This window comes from Ctenocephalides felis, unplaced genomic scaffold, assembly GCF_003426905.1.
Source record: "Ctenocephalides felis isolate EL2017-DRISC unplaced genomic scaffold, ASM342690v1 CF-g0.4_SCAFFOLD_00841, whole genome shotgun sequence".
NCBI classification, from domain to species: Eukaryota; Metazoa; Arthropoda; class Insecta; order Siphonaptera; family Pulicidae; genus Ctenocephalides; species Ctenocephalides felis.
Window position 1 is genome coordinate 4,923 of NW_020536995.1, and position 22,864 is coordinate 27,786.

The 22,864-nt window shown below is 28.9% G+C and overlaps 2 protein-coding genes across 2 annotated transcripts; one reads left to right on the forward strand and one right to left on the reverse strand.

Moving 5' to 3' along the window:
- Positions 1 to 3,932: 3,932 nt before the first annotated feature.
- On the forward strand, positions 3,933 to 17,553 carry LOC113370061 (glycine receptor subunit alpha-1-like; the record flags this gene model as incomplete). Its single annotated transcript, XM_026610725.1, is given in 10 exon segments — positions 3,933 to 4,087; positions 6,478 to 6,633; positions 8,485 to 8,625; positions 8,869 to 9,098; positions 11,607 to 11,630; positions 11,632 to 11,739; positions 13,724 to 13,917; positions 14,035 to 14,312; positions 17,220 to 17,409; positions 17,478 to 17,553. Coding segments are annotated over 8 exon segments (1,186 nt in total), but the record flags the coding sequence as incomplete, so codon positions are not given.
- On the reverse strand, positions 17,197 to 22,864 carry LOC113370052 (periodic tryptophan protein 2 homolog). The gene is made up of 12 exons (XM_026610712.1): positions 22,712 to 22,864; positions 22,451 to 22,598; positions 21,593 to 21,760; positions 21,266 to 21,512; positions 20,051 to 20,228; positions 19,750 to 19,914; positions 19,454 to 19,599; positions 19,218 to 19,365; positions 18,986 to 19,129; positions 17,829 to 18,081; positions 17,449 to 17,668; positions 17,197 to 17,377 (listed from the first exon to the last, which is right to left on the reverse strand). The coding sequence occupies exons 1-12, from the start codon at positions 22,781 to 22,783 to the stop codon at positions 17,206 to 17,208; spliced, it is 2,061 nt and encodes a 686-aa protein (XP_026466497.1). The 5' UTR covers positions 22,784 to 22,864; the 3' UTR covers positions 17,197 to 17,205.

Consider the following 22,864-nt stretch of genomic DNA (forward strand, 5'->3'; position numbering starts at 1 on the left):
AAAACGGCTCGGTAGATTTTCACCTAAAATTAATCAGTACCATTCCCAACTAATACCTTTCGAACAGTTTTTGAAATCGGTTCGGTAGGATAAGCTTAAATGTGGACGAAAAGTTTAACACTATGTAATATATAGAGCTTGAAATTTGAATTTAAAAAAATTTCATATTTAATTTTACCAAAAATGTTTTTTTATAATTTTATATTAATGAAAAAAATTGGTCATTTAATTTTATCAGCAGATGCTGCAACTGATCTTTATAAAGCTTATTTTTTACGACTGCATCAATCCAAAACTTTCCAAACTTTTTATTCCTTCAAAATATCAAATATTTCATTCCATTTGTTATGTCACTATTACATTATTAAAGAGAAGTGACATTCAAATAAAAACCGCCTTTCGAACTATTATATAAATTAGAAGTCATTGAGTATAATTACAAGGCACACTTAAACAATTACTTACAATTGAAACGATTGCATTACTAAGCGAACATGCGAATGCTCAGTTCATAGTACATTTTACATAAATACAATGTCTAATATTTTTTGCTCGAAAGGATCGGATCTGAAGACCAGGGTTTGGGAAAAATAATTTCATATTATGTCAAGGTATAAAATATTTACACCCTATTGCCCCTGAGTAATTTGCAAAAAGATTGGAAATAGAATATTTAAAAATATGTTTGGAAATTACTGCTGTATTCTACAAAAAAACTTGATAGATCATTTAAGTAAATCATTAGTCATTTAAGATAAAAAGACCCAGGAAACGACAAAAATCAAAGGACTCTTATTATCATTCAGAAGGAATAACTAAATCTGAGATTTTGTCTTTTTTATTTATTTTCAATTTTTCGCCATTTGGTTCCCAATTTTGACTTTAGGTTCGTGAAAACATAAGCCGCAAGCATTTTGGTTCAATGTTCTTTTTTCTTCTATTTTAAATATATTTGCCTTTTAGTTAAGACTTTTTTACAGGACGACTTATTAATACTAACAATAAGAAAGTATGTTTATAAATAAATATTTGTAACATGGAATCAACAAGGTCAAAATAATAAATAGTCTATTCATATTATAATTCTACTTATGCAAAAGTACTGAGGATTGGTTGAAACTTCGTCCTATTTCTGTCTTATTTTGCAAAGCCAAAGAACATTGTTGAAAGTGGTCAATTATTTTGTAACATAATGAAAACGTAAATTCAAAATGTTTGTATTCTTTTAATTTGCTAGAATTCATTAATTACCTTAACAGGAGGATCAAAGAGTAAAGTTTTATTTTTGTGATATTACATATATTATTATATGCTTTATTTGATTAGGTTCAACTTGAACTCAAATTTTTCTTTGCTTATTTATTAATACCTCGACGGAGGAGTTTATCTTTTCGCCAAAAAATACGATTTGCTAGTTTTATGTCTTTTCGGCGTTTCAAGCCATTCTGAGTCGAATTATACCAAATTTGGAAAAACTAGGTATGTGTGTGTATTAGGGTGGCCCTTAATATGGTCATTTTCGCATTTTCTTGGGCCCAAATGGTTCCAAATGGTGGCCCTTAATATGGTCATTTTCGCATTTTCTTGGGCCCAAATGGCCCCAAGGGCCCAAATGGTTCCAAATTGACAAAAAACAATTCTCTGAAAGTTTTAGCTCTTAATATTAACTTTTAGATGGTGCGCAATTCAATCAAACATTGTATAGAAATAGCATGGAAAATATTTAGAAAAATAAAAAAAAATTTTTTTGGGTATAACTTAGCGACAAATGAATTAAAAGTGAAAATTCGTGTCATTTCTTATTGAAAATTCGACGATCTGCAAAATTTTTGAAATTTTTTCATTCTGTTTTCATACAAAACTTTGATTGAATTGCGCTCTATCTAAAAGACAATATTAAGAGCTAAAACTTTCAGAGAATTGTTTTTTATTAACTTGGAACCATTTGAGCCCTTGGGAGTAAAGAAATTCGAAAATGTCCAAATTAAGGACACCCTACTGTGTATGCAAACCGACGTTTTGGCCTTTAGTCGACGTTTTCTCAAAAACGGATGGACCGATTTCAACATTGTAAAAGCCATTCGATGTTACATGATAATAAATACTGGCGTTTGTCAGTTTTACACGACTTTTAGGCAACTTGCCTTAAGGAACAACGCCAGTTGCCTTAAGGAACAATGCCACTTTCAACTAGTTTTAAATTATGCTTAACCCTTAATATTTTTACCCTATTTTGCTTTCGCTAACCTTGACTCAAACAACTAGATCGACCATCAATGTAATGATGCATATGAATTTTAGATTAATACATTCAGAACGCATGCAGAGTATTTCTAAACAACCGTGGCCTGTATTTGTATTCGCAATTTTAACATTAACATATGCATATATGAAATACTAATTCGCAATAGCGCTTCCGCTGGACGAAGTGTAAATAATTTATTTGTACAGTTTATACATCGCAAATATGTGATACTCAAAAATGTCTGGCGTCAGTTTGTTTATGATATATAGATATTTTACCGACAACTACGAGTTTTGATTTGTTTTAGACCTTAGATTTAATTAATATTTATTTAGCGCTATATATAAACGAATACTCTTGATGCTTTTTATGCTGAAGCGTATACTTTTATGATTGCCAATCATAAAATACAAAAATAGGTTTTTTTACTAATATGAAAATATTTGCTAGTCATAAAATACAAAATTAGGTTTTGTCACTAATATGAAAACTTTTGACTTAGAAATTTTGACTTTTATTACCTTCCCGTAGAGCAAGTTATAGTAATCGCAAAAACATCGAAAATGAAAATTTTTATATATCTTTACGTTTCAAAACCTTCTGAACATTTTGGCATACCTTAGAAAAAATGGATGTATATGTGTGCGTGTATGTGTGTGTGCGGATACAAATTTTCGTCGACGATTTCGGGAACACGGATGAAGCGATTTGAATAATTCAAAAAACATTCGATTCGTATTGATAAGGAGACGTGCTGATTAGTTTTTGGCAAAGGAAGGTCTAGCCGTTCCGAAGATATGGCGCAAAAAGTGCTAAAAACGGTAACTCAGTTTTTAAGAGAACGGAGCGTCCGATTTGAATAATTCAAAAAAAAAATTTCAAATTTTCAAATTTTCAAATTTTTATGAGAGCAGGTCTAGCGGTTTTGAAGATCTAGTAAAAAAAGGAAAAAAAAATGCCATTTGGCGATCAAAAATGATAAGACATATGGGCATCAAATTATCAGATATTTTATAGAGATTTTAACAATAAGTATAAATTTTGTTTACATTCCTATGGGTTCCGTACCAATGTTTATCCGTCAGACGGCGACGCGGCGCTTACGCGCTTCGATATTTTATCTCTTTGTAGATAAATCAGTACGATTGCTTTGAAAAAAGTTCAGAATTTCCAAAAGGTTTCAAAATAAATTTTTCTTAAAAAAGTTTTTTTTTTCAAATAAAAGTAAATTTTTGTCAAAAATCATTTTTTTTTTCAAAAATATTAATCTTTTTAAAAAAAAAATTTTTTTTTGTACGAGAAGCCATGCGCCCCACTAGTTTATTATTTAGACTCAACAGATATTTTATTTTTGGTTGGCCCCTTTTATATACATAAGTATTTCGGTGTAATTGTGACCTTTTTACCTATTATATTTCTATGTAAAATAAAATATCCAATAGCTCCTTTTCTTACATAGACTTCTTATTCATATTGCTAACACGAGTCACGAAACAAATGACTCTTATTAATCATTAAACTCATAAACTTAGTCAGCATTCCAGTAGTGAATTAGCTATTAAATTTTATAATTAATATTATAAATAACTAATTTCGACTCTAAATCATTTTGAAATTTAAATTTACACTATTAACAGGTCTTTAATAGCTTTGGCTGATGATAATTAATTTTCGCTTTTCATTGCAGCGTGGATATGTTTGTGAGGCAAAATTGGCTTGAATCTCGCCTTTCCATTCCGGATGATATATTTGAAGAAGGAGATGATTATGTAACACTTCCTCCGGAATTCTTCGATAACTTATGGCATCCGGATCCTTACTTCCTCAATTCCAAAGTGGCAGGTGAGTTACTGGGATTTAATACTATCGGAGATTAATATAAATTACTCGATCAGGATAATTTATTAACATGAAATTCACTCACTTGCCAGTATTGATGATATAACGATTCTATAATTGAAGTATGTATATAAGTAATTTGCATATTTTGTAAAAATCTGTTTTTTCATTATTCTGCAACAATAATTTATATATGTACATATATATATATATATGGTAAAGCGGGGTAGGGGCACTAAGGTCTAATCGGACTTTCAAATAGAACACATAACACATATAAAACAAACAACTATCCAACTATGTTCAGTAAAATACACAGTTAACTCTTGCTAATTAATTATACAAAACATGTTTGTTTTTACGTTTTTTCTAAAATTTGTCATCTGACCCTTTTTGTCCAATGGGTGGCGTGAGAAAAGGAACAGCCAGGAGACAAACAAATCCAACGTATTTTTTCTTTTCATAGGGATTTTACTTAACATTTTGAAGCAATGTAAAATCCGAATATATATTATGCCTGTAATCTGTATATAATTTATTTAACAGCCAATGCATCAAATATGATATTATGTCATCTTCAGTGGTAATTCGATCTAAAGTTAAACCAATTAATTTTTATCTTACTCAGAAATGCACAGTTGAACTAATTCTTGTCAATTAAAGTTTCTAATTATTGATTGAATATTGAATGTTATGAGTTCACATGTTTCAACACTGGTCATTCGAAACAAAATATTCTTATATGATAGTTTTACTTCAGTTGCAATTATATTATGATTTTTTTTATTAATCACAGGATAGATGCCTAATAGATATTTTTAATCTATAATTATATATATATATATATATATATATATATAAAATCACTTTTTTTGTTCGACATTGAAACATATTCTTGAAATCTTTTATTGCAGCCAAATAATTGAAATGATTTCGAAATGCAATAAATGCATAAATGCAACAAATGCATTTTGAAATGCAATAAATTACTAAAATTACTTTTACAAATTTATATAAATTTCAAATTACAAAAAATATAACAAATTAAAAAAATATTATTCAAAAATATAGTTTATTGAAAAACTCAAATTATTAGATAAAATAATATATTAAACTAAAAGTTAAATAATAAAATTATGTAGTTGTAGTCGCATGATTTAGCAAATTGTAAATGAAAAATTCGTATGACACCCATGCGAGTTTGCAGGAATAAAACATAATATATGTATGCAATGTGTGATGCCTATTCGATTTTTTTTTCAATATTCTGATGAAAGATATTAATTTTCCAACATTTCGATAGATTTTTCTAAACACACAACATTTTAATCATTTAATATCTTTCATGTTCATTTTAGAAAAATATGTTCACTGTAAAATTTATTTTCATGATGTTTATATTGTATGGACATTCTCGAATTTCCTTGTTCCCAAGGGATTAAATGGTTCTAAATTGATAAAAAACATTTCTCTGAAAGTTTCAGCTCTTAATATTAACTTTTAGATAGTGCGCAATTCAATCAAACTTCGTATGGAAATAGCATGGAAAAATTTTTGAAAATTACATTTTTTTTTAGGTATAACTTAGCGACAAATGAATTAAAAGTGAAAATTCGTGTCAATTTTTATTGAAAATTCGACGCTCTGCTAAATTTTTGAAAATTTTTTCATGCTATTTCGATACATAACTTTGATTGAATTGCGCTCTGATTAATAGACAATATAAAGAGCTAAAACTTTCAGAGAATTGTTTTTTATCAATTTGGAACCATTCGAGCCCTTGGGAGCAAGGAAATTCGCAAATGTCCGTATCAAAGACCACCCTAGTATATATATATATATATATATATATATATATATATCTTATATGTATATCACAAGACCCTTGTGGCTCAAGAACTAGAAGTTTTTATGTTTCTATATTTTTAGAGTGAAATTATTACTTTTTGAAGATGCGTTTCTTTATTTCTGTTTTAGTTTAGACTGCTCGCGTGCAATAGATAAACTGATATATGATATAGAATTTATATTAATACAGTTTTCTCTAAAAGCTTTAAGTAAAAACTAAAAGAGAAAATGAAATATGCCTACTAATTTACAAATACCGTTACCACGAAATGAATTGAACATTCAATAAAGACTTGATATTTTTAAGAAAACGATAATAAAATAAGAAATATAATGACAATATTACAATGATGTAGCTGTTTTATCAAAGATATATAATATATTAATTTCACAGTACTTTCTCCAATCTCTATCTCATAATTGAAGTTTTTCATAAGTTTATATCTCTAAGTTATTACCTATGAACTAATCGTTATCTGACTAACTATAATTTTTATTATCAAAGCATAAATGAGTTAAATCGCTTTTCTTGTTTTTCATTTTAGAAATTGCCGCTCTGGAGCATAAATTCTCTTCAGTGACTCTTTACCGGAACAAAACCGTGCGATATGCAGCTCGCATGCATGCTATAATAGCGTGCCAGATGGAGTTCCAGCTATACCCCATGGATATTCAAGATTGCCCCATATATATAGAAAGCTGTAAGTCACACCGACTAAATTTATTATGCTGAATTTAATGTCTACTAAAGTAGATCCTTAATTACCAATTAGATAGCTTTGGCTTTTTATGCAAATTTAATGCATTTAGATATACTAGTTTCTAATCCGCAGAAAACGCACGCGATGCCTTTAAAGTATTGCCTATTGTAGCTGCGATTAATTTGTCAACCGTAATTTATGATAGGACACTGATTGCACCCTTGCACCGGCGACCGCTAAAGTAATATATGAGCTAATATAGTAAACTCTACTATCAAAATTTACTAAAAATACATTTTTTATTAAAATTCTGATTAGCTTATGAATACCAATAAATGGGTAGTATTGCCATAAGGCAGGTTTGTGGGCTCGATTCAGGGACGAATGCTGTGGGAGGTTGTTCTATTTTCGGTTTGGTTGAGCTATTTCAATTGGAAATATATTTTTGACGTATATCTAGTAATAATGGACATCGCTACTGCCCGTTGTCAGGTTGTCCAAAGTAAGGTTGGAACCCACGACCCCGTTTACACGAGTCCGTGAGCTCAACCATTACACAATAAAGCACCTGCATAAATACTATAGAACTATATAAATTATATAAAATAAACACATCACATTTCATTAAATATCAATAAATTTAAAATTATGAAATAGTTATTTTGAAGTTAGATCTGCGTTATTATAATTTACATGTTATTTGCTTATAATGTCATAGTTTTCTGTAATACAATCACTCCATTAAGGCGGCGTTCATTAATCACGTGAGGTTTTTAGGGAGAGAGGGAGGTTTGACAAAAAATCACGAAATATTACGTGGGGGAGGGAAGGGTATAGTAAGATTTCACGTGTATTTATTTTAAGTGATTTTTTTTAAAAAAGTTCAAACATTTTCAAAAAAAATCAAAATTTTTACAGTTTTATCGCATAACTAAAAATACTCGTAATGTTTGGAGGGGGAAGGGGGGTAATTTTGAATATCACCATGTATCACCAATGGGGAGGGGGGTCCAAAAATTCTTAAAAACTTGCTCACGTGATTAATGGACGCCCCCAATAATGACTTCATTAAATATTTAAAATGAATTAAAATATTTTATTATCAAATTTAATCAATATTATTCAATGTTAATTCAATATCAATAATTTTTTTTGGCGAAATGATTATTTTAAAGTCAAAATTAAGTATTTTTATATTTACTTTTTTTCATACCATTTTCTCATAATTCAGAGACAAAATAAAATCAGTTTCAATGTGAAAAAGCAGAAACAGTGGATATTCGTGTATAAAATTAATATCCATAGGGATCTGTTTAAAACTTATTTTTCAAAACAATTACTTAAAACTAATATTTTTAAGATTATTTATATATTTGATTTACATATAAAAATTGGTGATCTTTGAATTGGATTTCTCATCTCAAGTCATGTCCAATTCAGAATTGGAATTCACCGTTTAATATGTACATATTTAAAAATTATTAAAATATGTCTTAAATCTTACAAAATAATTTTCTCTATATGCTGATTATCATTAACAAAGAAATTACAAATAATAATTTAATAATTATGTGATAATATATTTTATTTTTGCTTTTTTACCATCGAACCATTAATATTTACAGCTTTAAGTAATATTACCTTTTGATTGAGATTAGATTTTGCTTCCTTATGCTTTTGTTACTCTTTATCACTATTATATTGGCACATTTCCAAATGTGAAAGTCTCGTTACATGAAATAAAAAAATACGTCTTTATAGATCATAATAGAGAAAGGACTTCCTCTAATTTCGTAATTAGCCTTTATTATTTATTTCATTATTATTAAATTCGTATGATTCCTTTTTCAGTTTCTTATCCAAATCAGAAAGTTCGTTTGCGTTGGAGTAGATCTGGTGTTACAGTAAATCCAGAACTAAAACTTTTGCAGTATAATATTGGTAGACCATTGCAGTTGGAAGAGTCTAATGCTTACATGAGTGAAAAACATGGTAAGAAAAATACATATCTCATTAACAATGGGTAATAAAGATTATTAGAATATAAAATTTTGAAAATTCAACTTATCTTTGATAAAGTTTTGATCAAAAATCTTTGGATCGATATTGATACACGTGCTTATAATTAATTAAGCAATTATATAATAATTGAAGGAATGAATCATTTGAAAAAATATTAAATTTTTTATAAAGTCAACTTCATCAAACAAAGACCTAAATTGATTTTCATTCTAGGAAATTTCTCTCGTCTAGCTGTATACTTTCGTTTTGAAAGACAAATAGGCCATCATTTAATTCAGACATTTGCACCATCATCTCTTGTGGTAATGTTGAGTTGGTTCAGCTTCTGGTTGGGTCTGGACGCTATTCCTGGACGAGTCACTTTACTTGTAACCTGCATGTTGACATTGGTTACTATGTTTACAGGGTTGAGAGCTGATATACCTCCAGTTGCGTATGTAAAAGTGAGTAAAATTAGAAATATATATGTTTTGAATTTTACATTGAATGTTGGAATGATTGTAAACAATATAAGTAATTATCAGTTTATTTAAAAAATAAATTGGGGTAATGATTTTATATTCTTAATTATATACGTTATATGAACAGTTAATTGTTAATATTAAATTAATATATTACTGCTATATTTTATTAATAGCTAGTTATGACATTTAAATAAATGTATAACTAATCGGAGCTAACTAATAAACTAATAAATGATATTTGAACTTTGAAACCAAATAATTTTATCAAGCTTTGCGGCTGTGTGGTTATTTCTCTTAATACTGCTATAATATTCATAATACATAACATAGAGTGATTGTAGATTCTATTCTATTTACTATTCTTTGTAGAAAGCTAATAGATCATATAATTAATATATGTCAAACACCAAATAAATATGTCGATTTACCTAACATCATTAATAATAGTTGGACTTAATCACTATTTAATTGTACACATTATCGAATGTGTGTGAAATGCTTAATGAGTTTTGAATAATCATTTTTGGATTATTATAAATAACTCTTTTTACTTTCTGTTAATATAGACAAACATATTTAATACCAGGGTTCAATAACCTTTAATCATAATTCAACTGAATTTTTCTTTGATAATAATTTAATAGATTTAGCTCTATTTATGGTATCACAGTCCTTCAACAAAATGACAAAAAAATAAAATATTATTCATATTTCTAGCGCAATTAAATAATTTTGCAAATATTTTAAAATTAAAATAACAATTAAATTATTTCATGAATTAATCAAAATACTTTTGAATGAACATAATTATCTAACCTAATAAATAATATCAAATAAACAATACATAATATATAATAAATAAATATATAATAAATTAATTAAAATACTTTCAAAAATATGCAGATTTGATCATTGATTTTATAGAACGAATAAATTTAACCATTCAATCCAACAGAAACAACAATTATTATTATAAATATTTTGTGAACTCAAATATTATGATAAGAATATTTATAAACCACTTAACCTCTAATTAAATCCTATTCGTCATGGAATCAAGATTAATTTTGCACCAAAATATTTATTTAATTGGTGATGTTGGAACTCAAATTGTTATCTTGATTCCATGATGAATAAATATTATAGAACATCCCACAGGGATTTAATTAGAGGTTAAGTGGTTTATAAATATTCTTATCTGTCATAATATTTAAGTTCACGAATACTATGCAGATGGCGCAAAAATTTACTTAATGACGTATGTAATAACAAATATAGAAACTTTCAATTGGCGTGCGCTCTATCTAAATGTTTATATTAAGAGCTAATAGTATTAATGATTCATTTTTTATTCATTTGGATGCATTGGCGCTCTTGTGAGCAAAGAAATTCGAAAATGTCTTTGTTACGGACCACCCTAATATATATATATATATATATATATATATATATATATAATAATTTGGAAATACTATGTAAAATATACTAATTAAATTTATATTAAAATTAATAAAATATTCATAAAAATATGCAGAATTAATGATTGATTTCAATGAATGAATCCATTTAATCATTCGTCGCATCAGAAATTACATGAATAAAAAATATTAGTAATACAAATATTTATAAATACATTTATATATATATATATATATATATATATATATATTAATTTGGGAATATGAAAAAACAACACTCTTTTTTGCACTATTTTATTAAATAATAATTTTCACAAACGTTTCGAGACTAGGTTTGTCTCATCATCAGTGTAATATAATATAAAATTTAAAATATGGAAACCTAAATTAGCATTATGTGTTATCCGCTACACGTTGTTCGAAATACTGTGAGTATTTCACACACACAAACACATATATATATATCAGCCTCGGGCTCTGTCACATAAACTACGTTCTCTGTGCAAAATATATTATATATTTCACAAATATTTTGCTATACTCTGTTCAATAAAATAATATAAAAAAAACAAGTTTATGTATATATGATAGTGCAAAATTATGTTCCTTGCGCTAGCTACTGATGTAAGACCATATTTATATCCACTGATGATGACATAAAATACTATGTCGAAACGTTTGGAAAAATTAAAGATTAACTTCTAAATCTTTGCCTTTTATTTGATGTATGCCCTTGAAGAACTTACTCATATTTCTCAACATCAAAATTAACTACTTTAACATAATATATATATATATATATAATATATATATATATATATAATATATATATATGTGTGTGTGTATGTATGCATTTTAGAAATACATTTGTCAAACTGGTTGATTGCATTAGCAACCAAACACATGATGACTCTTTACCAACCATCTGTATAAAACTGATCTTCTTAACATTATCAACTATTGTTTTGTTAATTCACTACTTTGTAATTAACAGATGCACTTAAAAAAGATTTACTGCGCCTGTAATTACATCATCTATCGATTATTTTTAAATTACAATCGATTACAGGCACTTGACCTATGGATGGCCGGTTTGCATGGTGTTCGTGTTCGCCGCTTTGGGCGAATTCGTTGTGGTGAAGGTTCTCCAAGTGCAGTACCAAGTAAACCGCGGCGCGATCAGCAAAGTACTTCCCAATATGGTGAGTCGCTGATTGCATCTCTCGCCGGGGGCCAATTGCTCTCGCGGTAGCCGGGAATTATTGCCATCATTTATGTTACAAACAGTAATAATAACTTAATATATCAACTTGTAAGTGCTCATGTTTGGTATGACAAGGAATAAGACTTTTATTTACCTGTAATAGTAAAATCTCTTATTACGATTGAAGTACAACATAATGGCATCTTCTGAATAATTGTTTTAATATTTTGTATAAGGTATTCTTATAATTTCAACATAAATCATTATATTGCCCAAATCGATTTTTGATAGATATTATGATCTTTTTAAAACATAAGTATACCTTAATTCCAGTGTTCGTCTGCATTCAGCTTCACAATTTTTTAATATTTACTTTTTATAAATGTGAATTAAAATCTTATTCATTTATTTAAATAAATAAGTAAACCAGAGCAAATCTGGTATATCTGAGAAGTACAAGAAAAGGTTTTTAAAACTAATTAAGTGCAATGAAGAACTATTGGAGAGCATGAAGAGTCTAATAACCGGAAGTAACAATACGAATAAAAATAAATATGGGTCATAAAATTTAGTTTTGAATTATTCAAATTATTTAGCAAGAACTGTTATGACTACCTTATTTACTTCATCAACTTGCGATTAACTTTTATAAATGACTTAATGTATTCTTTATTTAATTCCACCTATATATGTATATCAACTTGTATATTTTAATTCAAGCAATATTGGTATAATCTTCTTTTATCTGTAAGTGGTATTCACTTTCACTTGAAAATATATATCAAAGTATGTTACCATCATGGATAAATAAGTATAATTGTTGCCATATAAATTTCTTCGGCATTGCTATCATAATTTAAAATACATTATTACTATTAGAGAAAGGACAATTACAGGGTTGGCCAAAACTATGTCAAAGATAGGTAAACCATTACAAAACTATGAGGAAAAGAACATAAATCGCAGATGCGCAAAGAGCCCTTAGTTTTATTGCAGTTCAAAAATAACTAAAACGTATAAAAAAAGTCAATATTTTTTGCTAATATATTAAAACAATTCTGTGAAAGTTAAGCGTATTTATTAATCAGGCATTAAGGGCACAACTAGTGTAACCGCCTTAGAAAAATGTGATTTTTGGTTTATATTAAAAAATGACTTTAGCGAACATTTCAAATTTTAGGAATATATTTATACATGTTTTAAGAATACATAGTAAAATTTTTGAAAAAAAAAATTAAATATTTTTTAAGTTATCGTCAATCTCCAACGGCGCGACAAAAAAAGGCCCTTCACTGCTGCAGTCCAGCCTTCTACGTGGATGAAATTTAAAAAAAAAAAATCTCGTTAAACTAGATAATATTGTCTGTAAAATGAACTACGGCAAAGAAAAAAATCAAAAATTGACAAAATGACGGCGTTTTTTTTTAAAAAGGCGAATTTTACCCAAAATTTTGGGCGTTTTTGGACTGCCAAAATTTGATTTTTGATCCGATCAAAAAATCGATAGTTTATTTTACGGAGAACTATATATAGAACATTTAAAAAAAATTGATAGTGATCGGATCATTTGTTTTTGAGTAATCGTTGCAGCAAATTCGGAAAATGCTGTTTCGAGAAAAACGCGTTTAAAGATTAAATGACGTTATACTATATACTATATATATACTCTTTAAGTGGCTATGACTCAAAAACTATTTAAGATATAGATTTAAAATTTTAGTATGTTATTTTTAAATGTATAACTTATCGAAATATGGAAAAATTGAAAATTCGATTTTTTGAAAATTTCACACTAGTTGTGCCCTTTAAGTGATACCATAGTAAACAGAAAAAATATCAATTTGATATTTGTTTACTGCTTTAGATATAATGTGTTGAGATAGCTCCATTTACATTATTTTGTATGTGTTTGCATTTGAGATAATTAGGTTTTGTTCTTATTACATTATTGTCATTAAATTATATGGAATCATCTCATGCAGCGAATAAATGCAATGGAGAAAGGTCAGTGCAACACAGTAGCAACTTGGGAAGGTCCAAATGCTGGTGTGCGAAGCCGGAAAACTCCGCCTGGGACAGCAGTTACACCACTTCCTTTGCAAAGTAGCGCTGCTTCCACAAAAAACAACTGTTCCACTAATTCAAATGCTACCCAAGGACCTCCGGTGCCTCACAGGTACCCAATCTCATATAGATCCAAATATTACTTTTAATAAGATAATTAGTTATTAGTGGCCTTAAGGCAAGTTACTTCTCTTTCCGAAAGTTAATTATTATGTATCTATTATTTTAGGGGTCCCACAAGGCGTCAAAGTATGCTTAGCGTGGCTTGGACCGACACCGATACCGGGCTGGAGAAAGTGATGTGGCGGGAAATAGATAAAATGTCCCGCATAGTTTTCCCCGCATTATTCTTACTATTCGTGATCGTCTATTGGCCTGTGCTTTTGCTAAAAACGGCAGCATCGTGAGACAGGGGTCCCAGTGGCGTTCCGTCCTACGAGGACGACTTTGAAATGCCGGACGTCACTGCGGATCATCTTGTTGAAGACGTGGTTAATGATTCAGTATGTAGGTAGCAAGGTTGGATGATAGAAATAATAATTATTTTTGAGAATAATTGTTGGAAGTTTTTTTGTTTCTGTGCGTGGTTTCGGGGGCAAAAGTTAATGTGCGTAAATAAAATGGGTTTACATTGTGCATTTGTTCAATTATTACATATGCAATGACCTTTTCATTACTAGAGTGTTTTCCTCAGGAGTGACACTGCTGTACGGGTCAGTCAGACGCCCAGGTACTTTTTACACATATTAAATGATTTTTCAATCATTATCAATGGGCGACACTCGTACGCTCTTAGCGAAGGCGTTAGGAAAATTCTTGTTACATCAGACTAAAAGTCACTAAAATATTATTAACAATTTATATTTTAGTAATGAAGCTGACATACATATTGGCATTCGTACAATGATTCTCTAGAAAGGTATAACAATTTTTATTCATATAGGTATAATTTGTACGCAAAGTTAATTTCTAGGTTGTGAGCTAAAATTAATTTGCTCTATATCATGAGCTTTCATGCTAGTTCAACAAATAGTATTTTTTAAATACTTATTATTCTGATCAACTTTGTTCTAAAATTATATGTGATCACAGAATATATTCTGAAGATATAAGTATGTTCTATTTTGGAGAAATTTGTGACGATCTGACTGTTTTATGCAAATACAAGCAGGACAGTTCATTTTGTTACTTACAAGAACCATTGCATTATACATCGTTTGTACAGAAAATAGGTCGATTCTTAAAAAAAAATTGTCAAAAGTAGAACCACAATTATTTTTCTATACTTCGCCAATATCTCCAACAAATATAATATCAGAATATGCTGAACATTGCACATTTTAATACATATTTTTATTTCATTGCGTCTTTCTAAGAATAGCTTCCCAGAACCATGGTAGTAAAACAAGTTTTAAAATATCATAATAGGTATACTTGATTTTTTAAATGTCTTAGAAATAGTAAAATAAATTTCCCGAAAGCTGAATTAACCAAACGATAAAAAAAGGTTGTATCAATAAGGTCTTCAAGATTCGCGTGTACAAACTGCCTTTAATGTAATTTAACAGATTAAATAGTTGTAATTATTTAAATAGTAAATTTTTGTGCCTGGATTTTACACATTTTTTGTTATTTTTTGTAAATAATAATTGTATAATAATAATAATAATGATAATATGCATTTGAGAAAACTTCAATATTTTAAGATGATAAATGATTTAGAAAGTTGCATGTACATTGAATCCTTTATGGGCATAACTTAACAAATTATTAGAATAACATTTAGCAAATTTGAAATTTATATAAAATTAGTTAATACTTAATTAATAATGAAGACACACTTTTAAGTAAATAATCCATTTTTAAATTCGTTAATTCGCTAAAGCCTATGCAAAGATATGTCGTGGGGTCGCACGATTTTCGATGTTGATTTTTGGGCAATGCTTTGGAATTCGCTTTTTGCTTGATATTTTTATCGTGGCATTTTTTCATTTATTGCATATTAAATAAAATATTGATAATATTTGCAATGTTGGCTCGAAGACTATATTTTTACATATTGAATAGAATGATCTGTGTATAACATAATAATTCTATCTACTAAGCCTTTTTAGTGCCTATAAATTATTGATAGGTAAAATATGATGTACATATTATAATGCCTAATATTGAATAAGTATTAGTAAGAAAATCTCATATTATTAGGTAGAAACTTTTAATCAACAGCTTGGGTTAATAAGTAGTTATTTTATTTAATATCTAATGCTGACTTTAGTATATCTGTGATCTTGTACAACCAAATATATTTATTTGCTTTTTGATGTAGATAGATAAAATGAACAAATATAATTGAGCAAGTGATACTTTGGGTTTCTTGCGAACATAATAAGTATTGATGTAAATAAGATATTAGTATATTATTGTCAATTTTTTTTTCTCAGCTAAGATCGCTTAAACGTTTCTTAAACATCTAAACAGCCTGTAATTTTCTGTTTTACTTTTATAGATCTATACAAATGAAACAGGATTTCTTTTGATATATATATATATATATATATATATATATATATATATATATATATATATATATATAATTACAAATAAAACCACTACCAATTATGCAATTTTCATAATTTCTTATTTTACGTTAGTACAGCCGTTATTGACAATATTATGTATACCGTGTCTTACAAGGAATATGACAATATTGTGCAAATAGATTGATTTATTATATAGCATTGAATTTTGAATGCAAAACAACAAATTTATTTAGTGTAAAGTTTTAAAATAGTATAATTTTTGAAATAAAGAAAATGTTTCTTTTTCGCGCATTGTAAATAATATATTATAAAGAATATTTTCAATTACTTCTATACCTAAATATTAAAACACTCATTACTATTGAAATGTTTCACTGTTAAAATAAAGATCAAATACATAATGCCATTCCAATCTATTTTCATAAATATTTAACATCAAGCATAGTTTCAATGTATAAAGTATATAGAAATAGTTAAATAATTGATGAAAATTATTAAAAATTGTGCTGCTATTTTGAAATGCACAATAAAGTAGTATTACAAAAATAAGTTATATATCATTCAGAATATGTATTCAGTCATATATTTTAATAAGATGAAGCTTTCCACAATTAATCTAAATAAAAATAATGTAATAAAATTATCTAGCGTTATTTTTGTTGCACGTTTGCATAATTTATATCATACATCTTCATAAAAGTTTATCATTTAAGTTTCGCTCACTCATTTTATTCAGTTATCAAATTGTAGTAATCCTAAATCCAGTAATCTTGAACTTAAATTAATCAACATTTAAGAATATAATTATTTATATTAAAATAAGAAAATCATTATTTATTAATTGTGTTTATTAATATAATTTATAATTTTACAGATAAAAGATCAGTAATTTCTGTTTCACTATCATCATGATCGGAATAATCCATCTCATCTTCATTTGAATCATCATCATTGATCACTTGGGTTTGTTTAGCTTCTTCCAATTCACCCATTTTCTTGACCCATTGAAGAGTGTATTTATTAAAATCACAACTGAAAATAACAATATTTCTGTAGAACTTGAGGTAAGTTATTAACATAATAAAAAAAAATGTTATATTTACATTTTACTAAGTGCATCATATTTTCTCAGCAAACTTTTTTCTAAAGCAACTAATGTCTCAGGCAAAATAGTTCCACGGTCACGAGGTCCTAACATTTCCAGAAAGGCTGTTGTCCATCGCAGGTAAAATTGAATGTGTGTTGTTCCCTCAAGCGTTTTGGAAATGAACTTCAAAGCACGCTTTGCATATTCTTGAGGTAGCGAGTTTGCAGTGATTTCAACTGCAAATATAATAAAAATCAAATATAATCAAATTAAATTGAAACGCAACAAATAATATAAATTATATGCAATTTTAAGATCAATAGAAGAAAAGATGACTAGTAAAATATTTTTCAATATTTCAATAATAATACAAAATAATCTATAATTGCAACGTACTGTCAGCATAAGGTATTTGTTCAATTATCTCGTGTATAAGTGCAAGTTCATTAAGTCTCAATGCCATAATTAATGCCATAGAATATTGTTGTTCCTTAAGACAATTTCTTGCTGCTTCAGGGGTTGTTCCAAGATCCAATAAAAATGGGTCAAAAACAAAAGCATTATCTAGAGAATAAAGCAACAACCCTTCAGTTGTACAAGCAGCCCAGGAATGACCAGCTGGTGAAAATTGTAAGCATAAAACTCGTACCTATAAAAAAATAAAATACTTATATAAACATCAACATTATTCATATATATAAATACATTTCAAAGTATACTTTATATAAAACTAGCAAACCCGACGAACTCCGTTTCGCCACCAGATGGTTTCGTGAGAAAGATGAAGAAGTTTTTTATTTGTTTTATATTTGAAAAGGAAAAATTTGATTTTATTACACAACAGTAATGAATTTATTTCGGTTACAAAAATGAAGTGTTTGTTAGTTGAACTTCTCTAAGTAAATAAAAGTGAATCCGCCAATTATACGTTTCATTGAAGTGCTCTTTGTTTAACCACATTTTTTGTTTTTTGGTCTGCCTTTAACACAAACAAAGCGGATGGTTTGTCAACTCGTGAATAGGCAACGTATAACTGTCCATGTGAAAAACAATGATTTTCTAAATAATCTATTTGAAATTTATCCCGCAAACACTAAGCGATTGGCCTTGCGACTTGTTATTGCGAACGCAAGGCGAACTGGAAATTGCAATCGTTTGAAGTCAAACGGAAAACCAGTCGGAATTATTGGTATGTCACCAAATCCCCAGCAACTTTTGATTGAATGGTGAAATTCAGTGCGTATACATCATTATTCTTTGCGGCAAAAATTGCTAGTTGACTTAACCAAGCATAATTCTGATAATTCTCACTAATGTCATTACTCGAAATTTTAATTACTGTGCGTGAAATTCCAGCAATTTGCATTAGGGCACGATGCCATGCACCACTAATTTTCTTAGCTATAAACCTTGCGGAGCCCGAGACCTTTCCAACGAATGCAAAATTATCAAAATCGGTTCGTGCGTTCTGGAGTTATTTCGTCAGGAAGGAAAACCCGACTTATTTTTATATATATAGAAGATTATAGATAATAATTCAATTTTAATCCTACCTCAGGTTTCACTGTTCTTGAGGCCATATCACCACTTTTCACACCAGGCAGTTTTATAGTTACATTTCCACCTTCTGATATTTCTCTTTCTTCAATTAATGCAATATTACCAAATTCTGTCATTTTTCGTCGATTAATGAAATCCTACAAGTGTTTTATTTAATTAATTAATCAATCAATAACCAATAAATTTTGAACAAACTTCAAAAATGTAGTATAAAACAAGACTTACATCCACAGCATCAAAAGACCTATTTTGTGTTATTTGGAATTTCTTTAATAAAATTCCTTCCTGCACATTATATATACAAACATTTTTAGATTGGCCTCCGGCCAATATGCACTCGCCGTCGGCGGAGTAACATAAGGAAGTAAAAGCTCTAAAAACAATAAAAAAGAACATTTAAATTACTCATATATATTTATAATCATATTGTAAAATAATTGGATATCACAATTTTAACTTACTTTCCCTTCAAACTCTGCTTGGCTGTAACAAGATCCGTTTCTGTTCGACCAGAACCTAAATCATTCCTGCCTTCTATACTATGAGTTTGTGAACCACTTTTTACATGAAACATAGTTATCTGCCCATCTAATGTTGCAACTGCAATCTATAAATAAAAGTCACTACATGTAAAAATTGAATTTTATACTGCACTTATTATTAGATCAGCTAAGAAATAAATTTTTAGCCGAATATCGAAATTGAGTCGCATTTTTTAGATTAGCAAATAAGGAGCGCTTTTACTGTATATTCTTACTTCTTCTCCATCAGGCCTAAAAGTGACGCACAACGCATCAGAGCCAAGTATAATCGGTTCATTTTGAGCACTGCTTTCCAGTGCGTCCCATACACGAATCGTTCCATCCCATGAACATGATACAAGACATGATGAACCAGGACTTGGAGAAAAGCTTATACTAACCTGGAAATCGATCGATAATTAAATACTTAAATATTATGTTAAAATTGTTTTTTTGTCTCAGCAGTACACTCGAAAAACAAATAAGTTGAGTCCTATCACATAACATTTATTTATTAAACTTTAAATTATTACTTACAACAGGTCCTTCGTGACCACTAAGTACTTCCAATAATCTGCCCATTTTCATACTCCACAGATAAAGTTCAAAAATATCTTGGCCTCCAGCGCAAACCAATTCACCAGAAGAGTCTACAGCCACACAAGAAAACTGCACGGGGCGCGATGGTGAGGTAAATGTTCGGAAATTGCGATATCTATTTATAAATTTTCATTATTAATTTTAATATATCACTTAATTTCATTTAATTACATTTATTACACCTTTCCAGAGTGTAATAGTTATTATCAGGGCCGGTCCTGGAGTCCTCAGCGCCCGTATGCAATTTTTTTTTCTAGCGTCCCCGCCCCTCATTTTAACTGTTTTAACATCTTTACTTTCCCATCAGATTGTTGTTTTAAAGTTAAATTTTTAACGTGTTTTAAAAGATATAAATATAAATAATACATAGTAAATTTTATTTCCGAATCTCGTTTTGGCGCCCCCTAATGCGTGCGCAGCATTTTTCGCATGCATTGCATTCAAAGTAGGACCGGCCCTGGTTCTTATCCATTTGATAGCGTACTTGATCTTTTTTAACTTCGCGTACAGTAAGTTAAATTAATCGCAAAAAAATCGAAAATTAAATTTTTTATATATCTTTACGTTTCAAAGGTTTTCGAATATTTTGGCATGCCTCAGAAAAAATGGATGTATGTGTGTGTGTGTGCGTGTGTGCGAATACAAATTTTCGTTGACGATTCCGGAAACACCGATCAACCGATTTGAATAATTCAAGAAACATTCGATTCGTATTGACAAGGAGACGTGCTGAATAGTTTTTGGCGAAGGCAAGTTAGCCGTTCTGAAGATACACACATACATCCATTTTTTCTAAAGTATGCCAAAATATTCAAAAACCTTTGAAAAGTAAATTCATATAAAAATTTTCATTTTCGATTTTTTTGCGATTACTATAACTTACCCTAAGGGAAGTTAAAATTCATAATTTATGTGTTGTATATTACTTCTTAAAACAGTTGATAAATATTACAATATTTAATATAAAATAATGATATGTTGCATATTTTTTTGAATTCTTGGATTATAACCCCTTTCTGTACTAGTTCTTTATCCCCTATAACATGTATTCGCATAACAAACTAGATTTTTGGAAGGTAACTGCAGTGTTTTAAGGGGGGTTATCTGTACATTAATAATAAAACTTAAATCCCATTCAAATGTAATATTTACCTCGTCATATCAAAAGCACGTACAGTACCATCCAATGATGAGCTGATGAAACATTTCTTGCTGAATTGAACTTGTGTTATTGCACTCGTGTGTTCACTGAAAGTAATAACACAAAATCCAGTTGATGTATTCCAAAGCTTTAATTTTCCATCTAGTCCACCAGTGACTATAAATTCAGAATCTGGAGAATAACTCAAACAAGTCATATTTGAAGAGTGTCCTTGTTGTTTCATTACATATTGTTCACCTAAGAGTTAAAAATATGAATTTAATTCAATTTTTGAAAACATGCAATGTATATTTTGATTTCATCACAATAGCACTTACATTGCCATTCCCAGACCAGTAATTGACCAACACCAGAGCATCCGAGTGCTATCCAATCTCCCGTATTATTTATGCTCAATGCTGTAATATTTTGTTGTGATATGCTAAGCGAGTGGATCATGTTGACTTCAGGCATCTCATGTAAGAAAAATGACCCATTGGAGAAACCTGTAATGTATTACATTTTTTTAAATTTAATATTAATTTCAGTAAATCTAAATAATAATTTATTAACTTCCAGTAGGGCATTTTATAGTAATCGCAAAAAAATCGGCAATGAAAATTTTCATATATCTTTACGTTTCAGACGTTTCTGAACATTTTGGCATACCTTAGAAAAAATTGATGTATGTGTGTGTGTGCGGATACAAATTTTCGTCGACAATTTCGGGAACATTCGGTACAGGGCAAAAAGTGCCAAAAACGGTAACTCAGTTTTTAAGAGAACGGAGCGTCCGATTTTAATAACTCGAAAAACATTTTTTGGCAAGATGAAAAACTGATTATATTTTTGGGAAGGCAGGTCTAGCGATTTCGGAGATCTGATATAAAAAGTAAAAGAAAATGCCATTTTGAGGTCAAAATGATCATTAGACATATGCACATCCAATTATCAGATATTTTATGGAGATTTTAATAATGTGTATCAATTTTGTTTACATTTCTATGGGTTTCGTAACATCGTTTGTCCGTTAGACGGCGACGCGACGCTTACGCGCTTCGATACTGCGTTTCTATGCAGCTAAAGCAGTGCGATTGGCTTTGAAAAAAAGTAATTTTTTTTCAAAAATTTTAAATTTCTCAAAAACCTAATTTTTTCAAAGTTCCAGCTAACCACTAGTTTATTTATATTATTACCTGTAACTAAAATCTTTGTCTTTTTATGGTATGTTGCAGCTGTTAATACAGCATTTTTATCCTCCTTTCTTACTTCATCAGCTAAATAATGTCTGGAATGTCTTCGATAAAAGAAACTATGCTTCTGATCATCTGTTTTCAATATAATCTAAAACAAATGCTTGATATTTAATACATATGCTTATATAATAGAAAAATATTTTGTAATTTCATATTTTTATCATAATATCTTCAATTAATATGTGTAAACAAAATTTCTACCTTTCCTTGATCATCCCTTTCTTGAACAGTCTCATCTTCTACGAATTCAGTAATTTTCTCTTGATTATTCATGTTATTTGATTCTTTAGATTGAGATTTCTCAATTGATTCTTCGGGACCATCATCTTCTACATCTTCTTCATCAACTCTAGC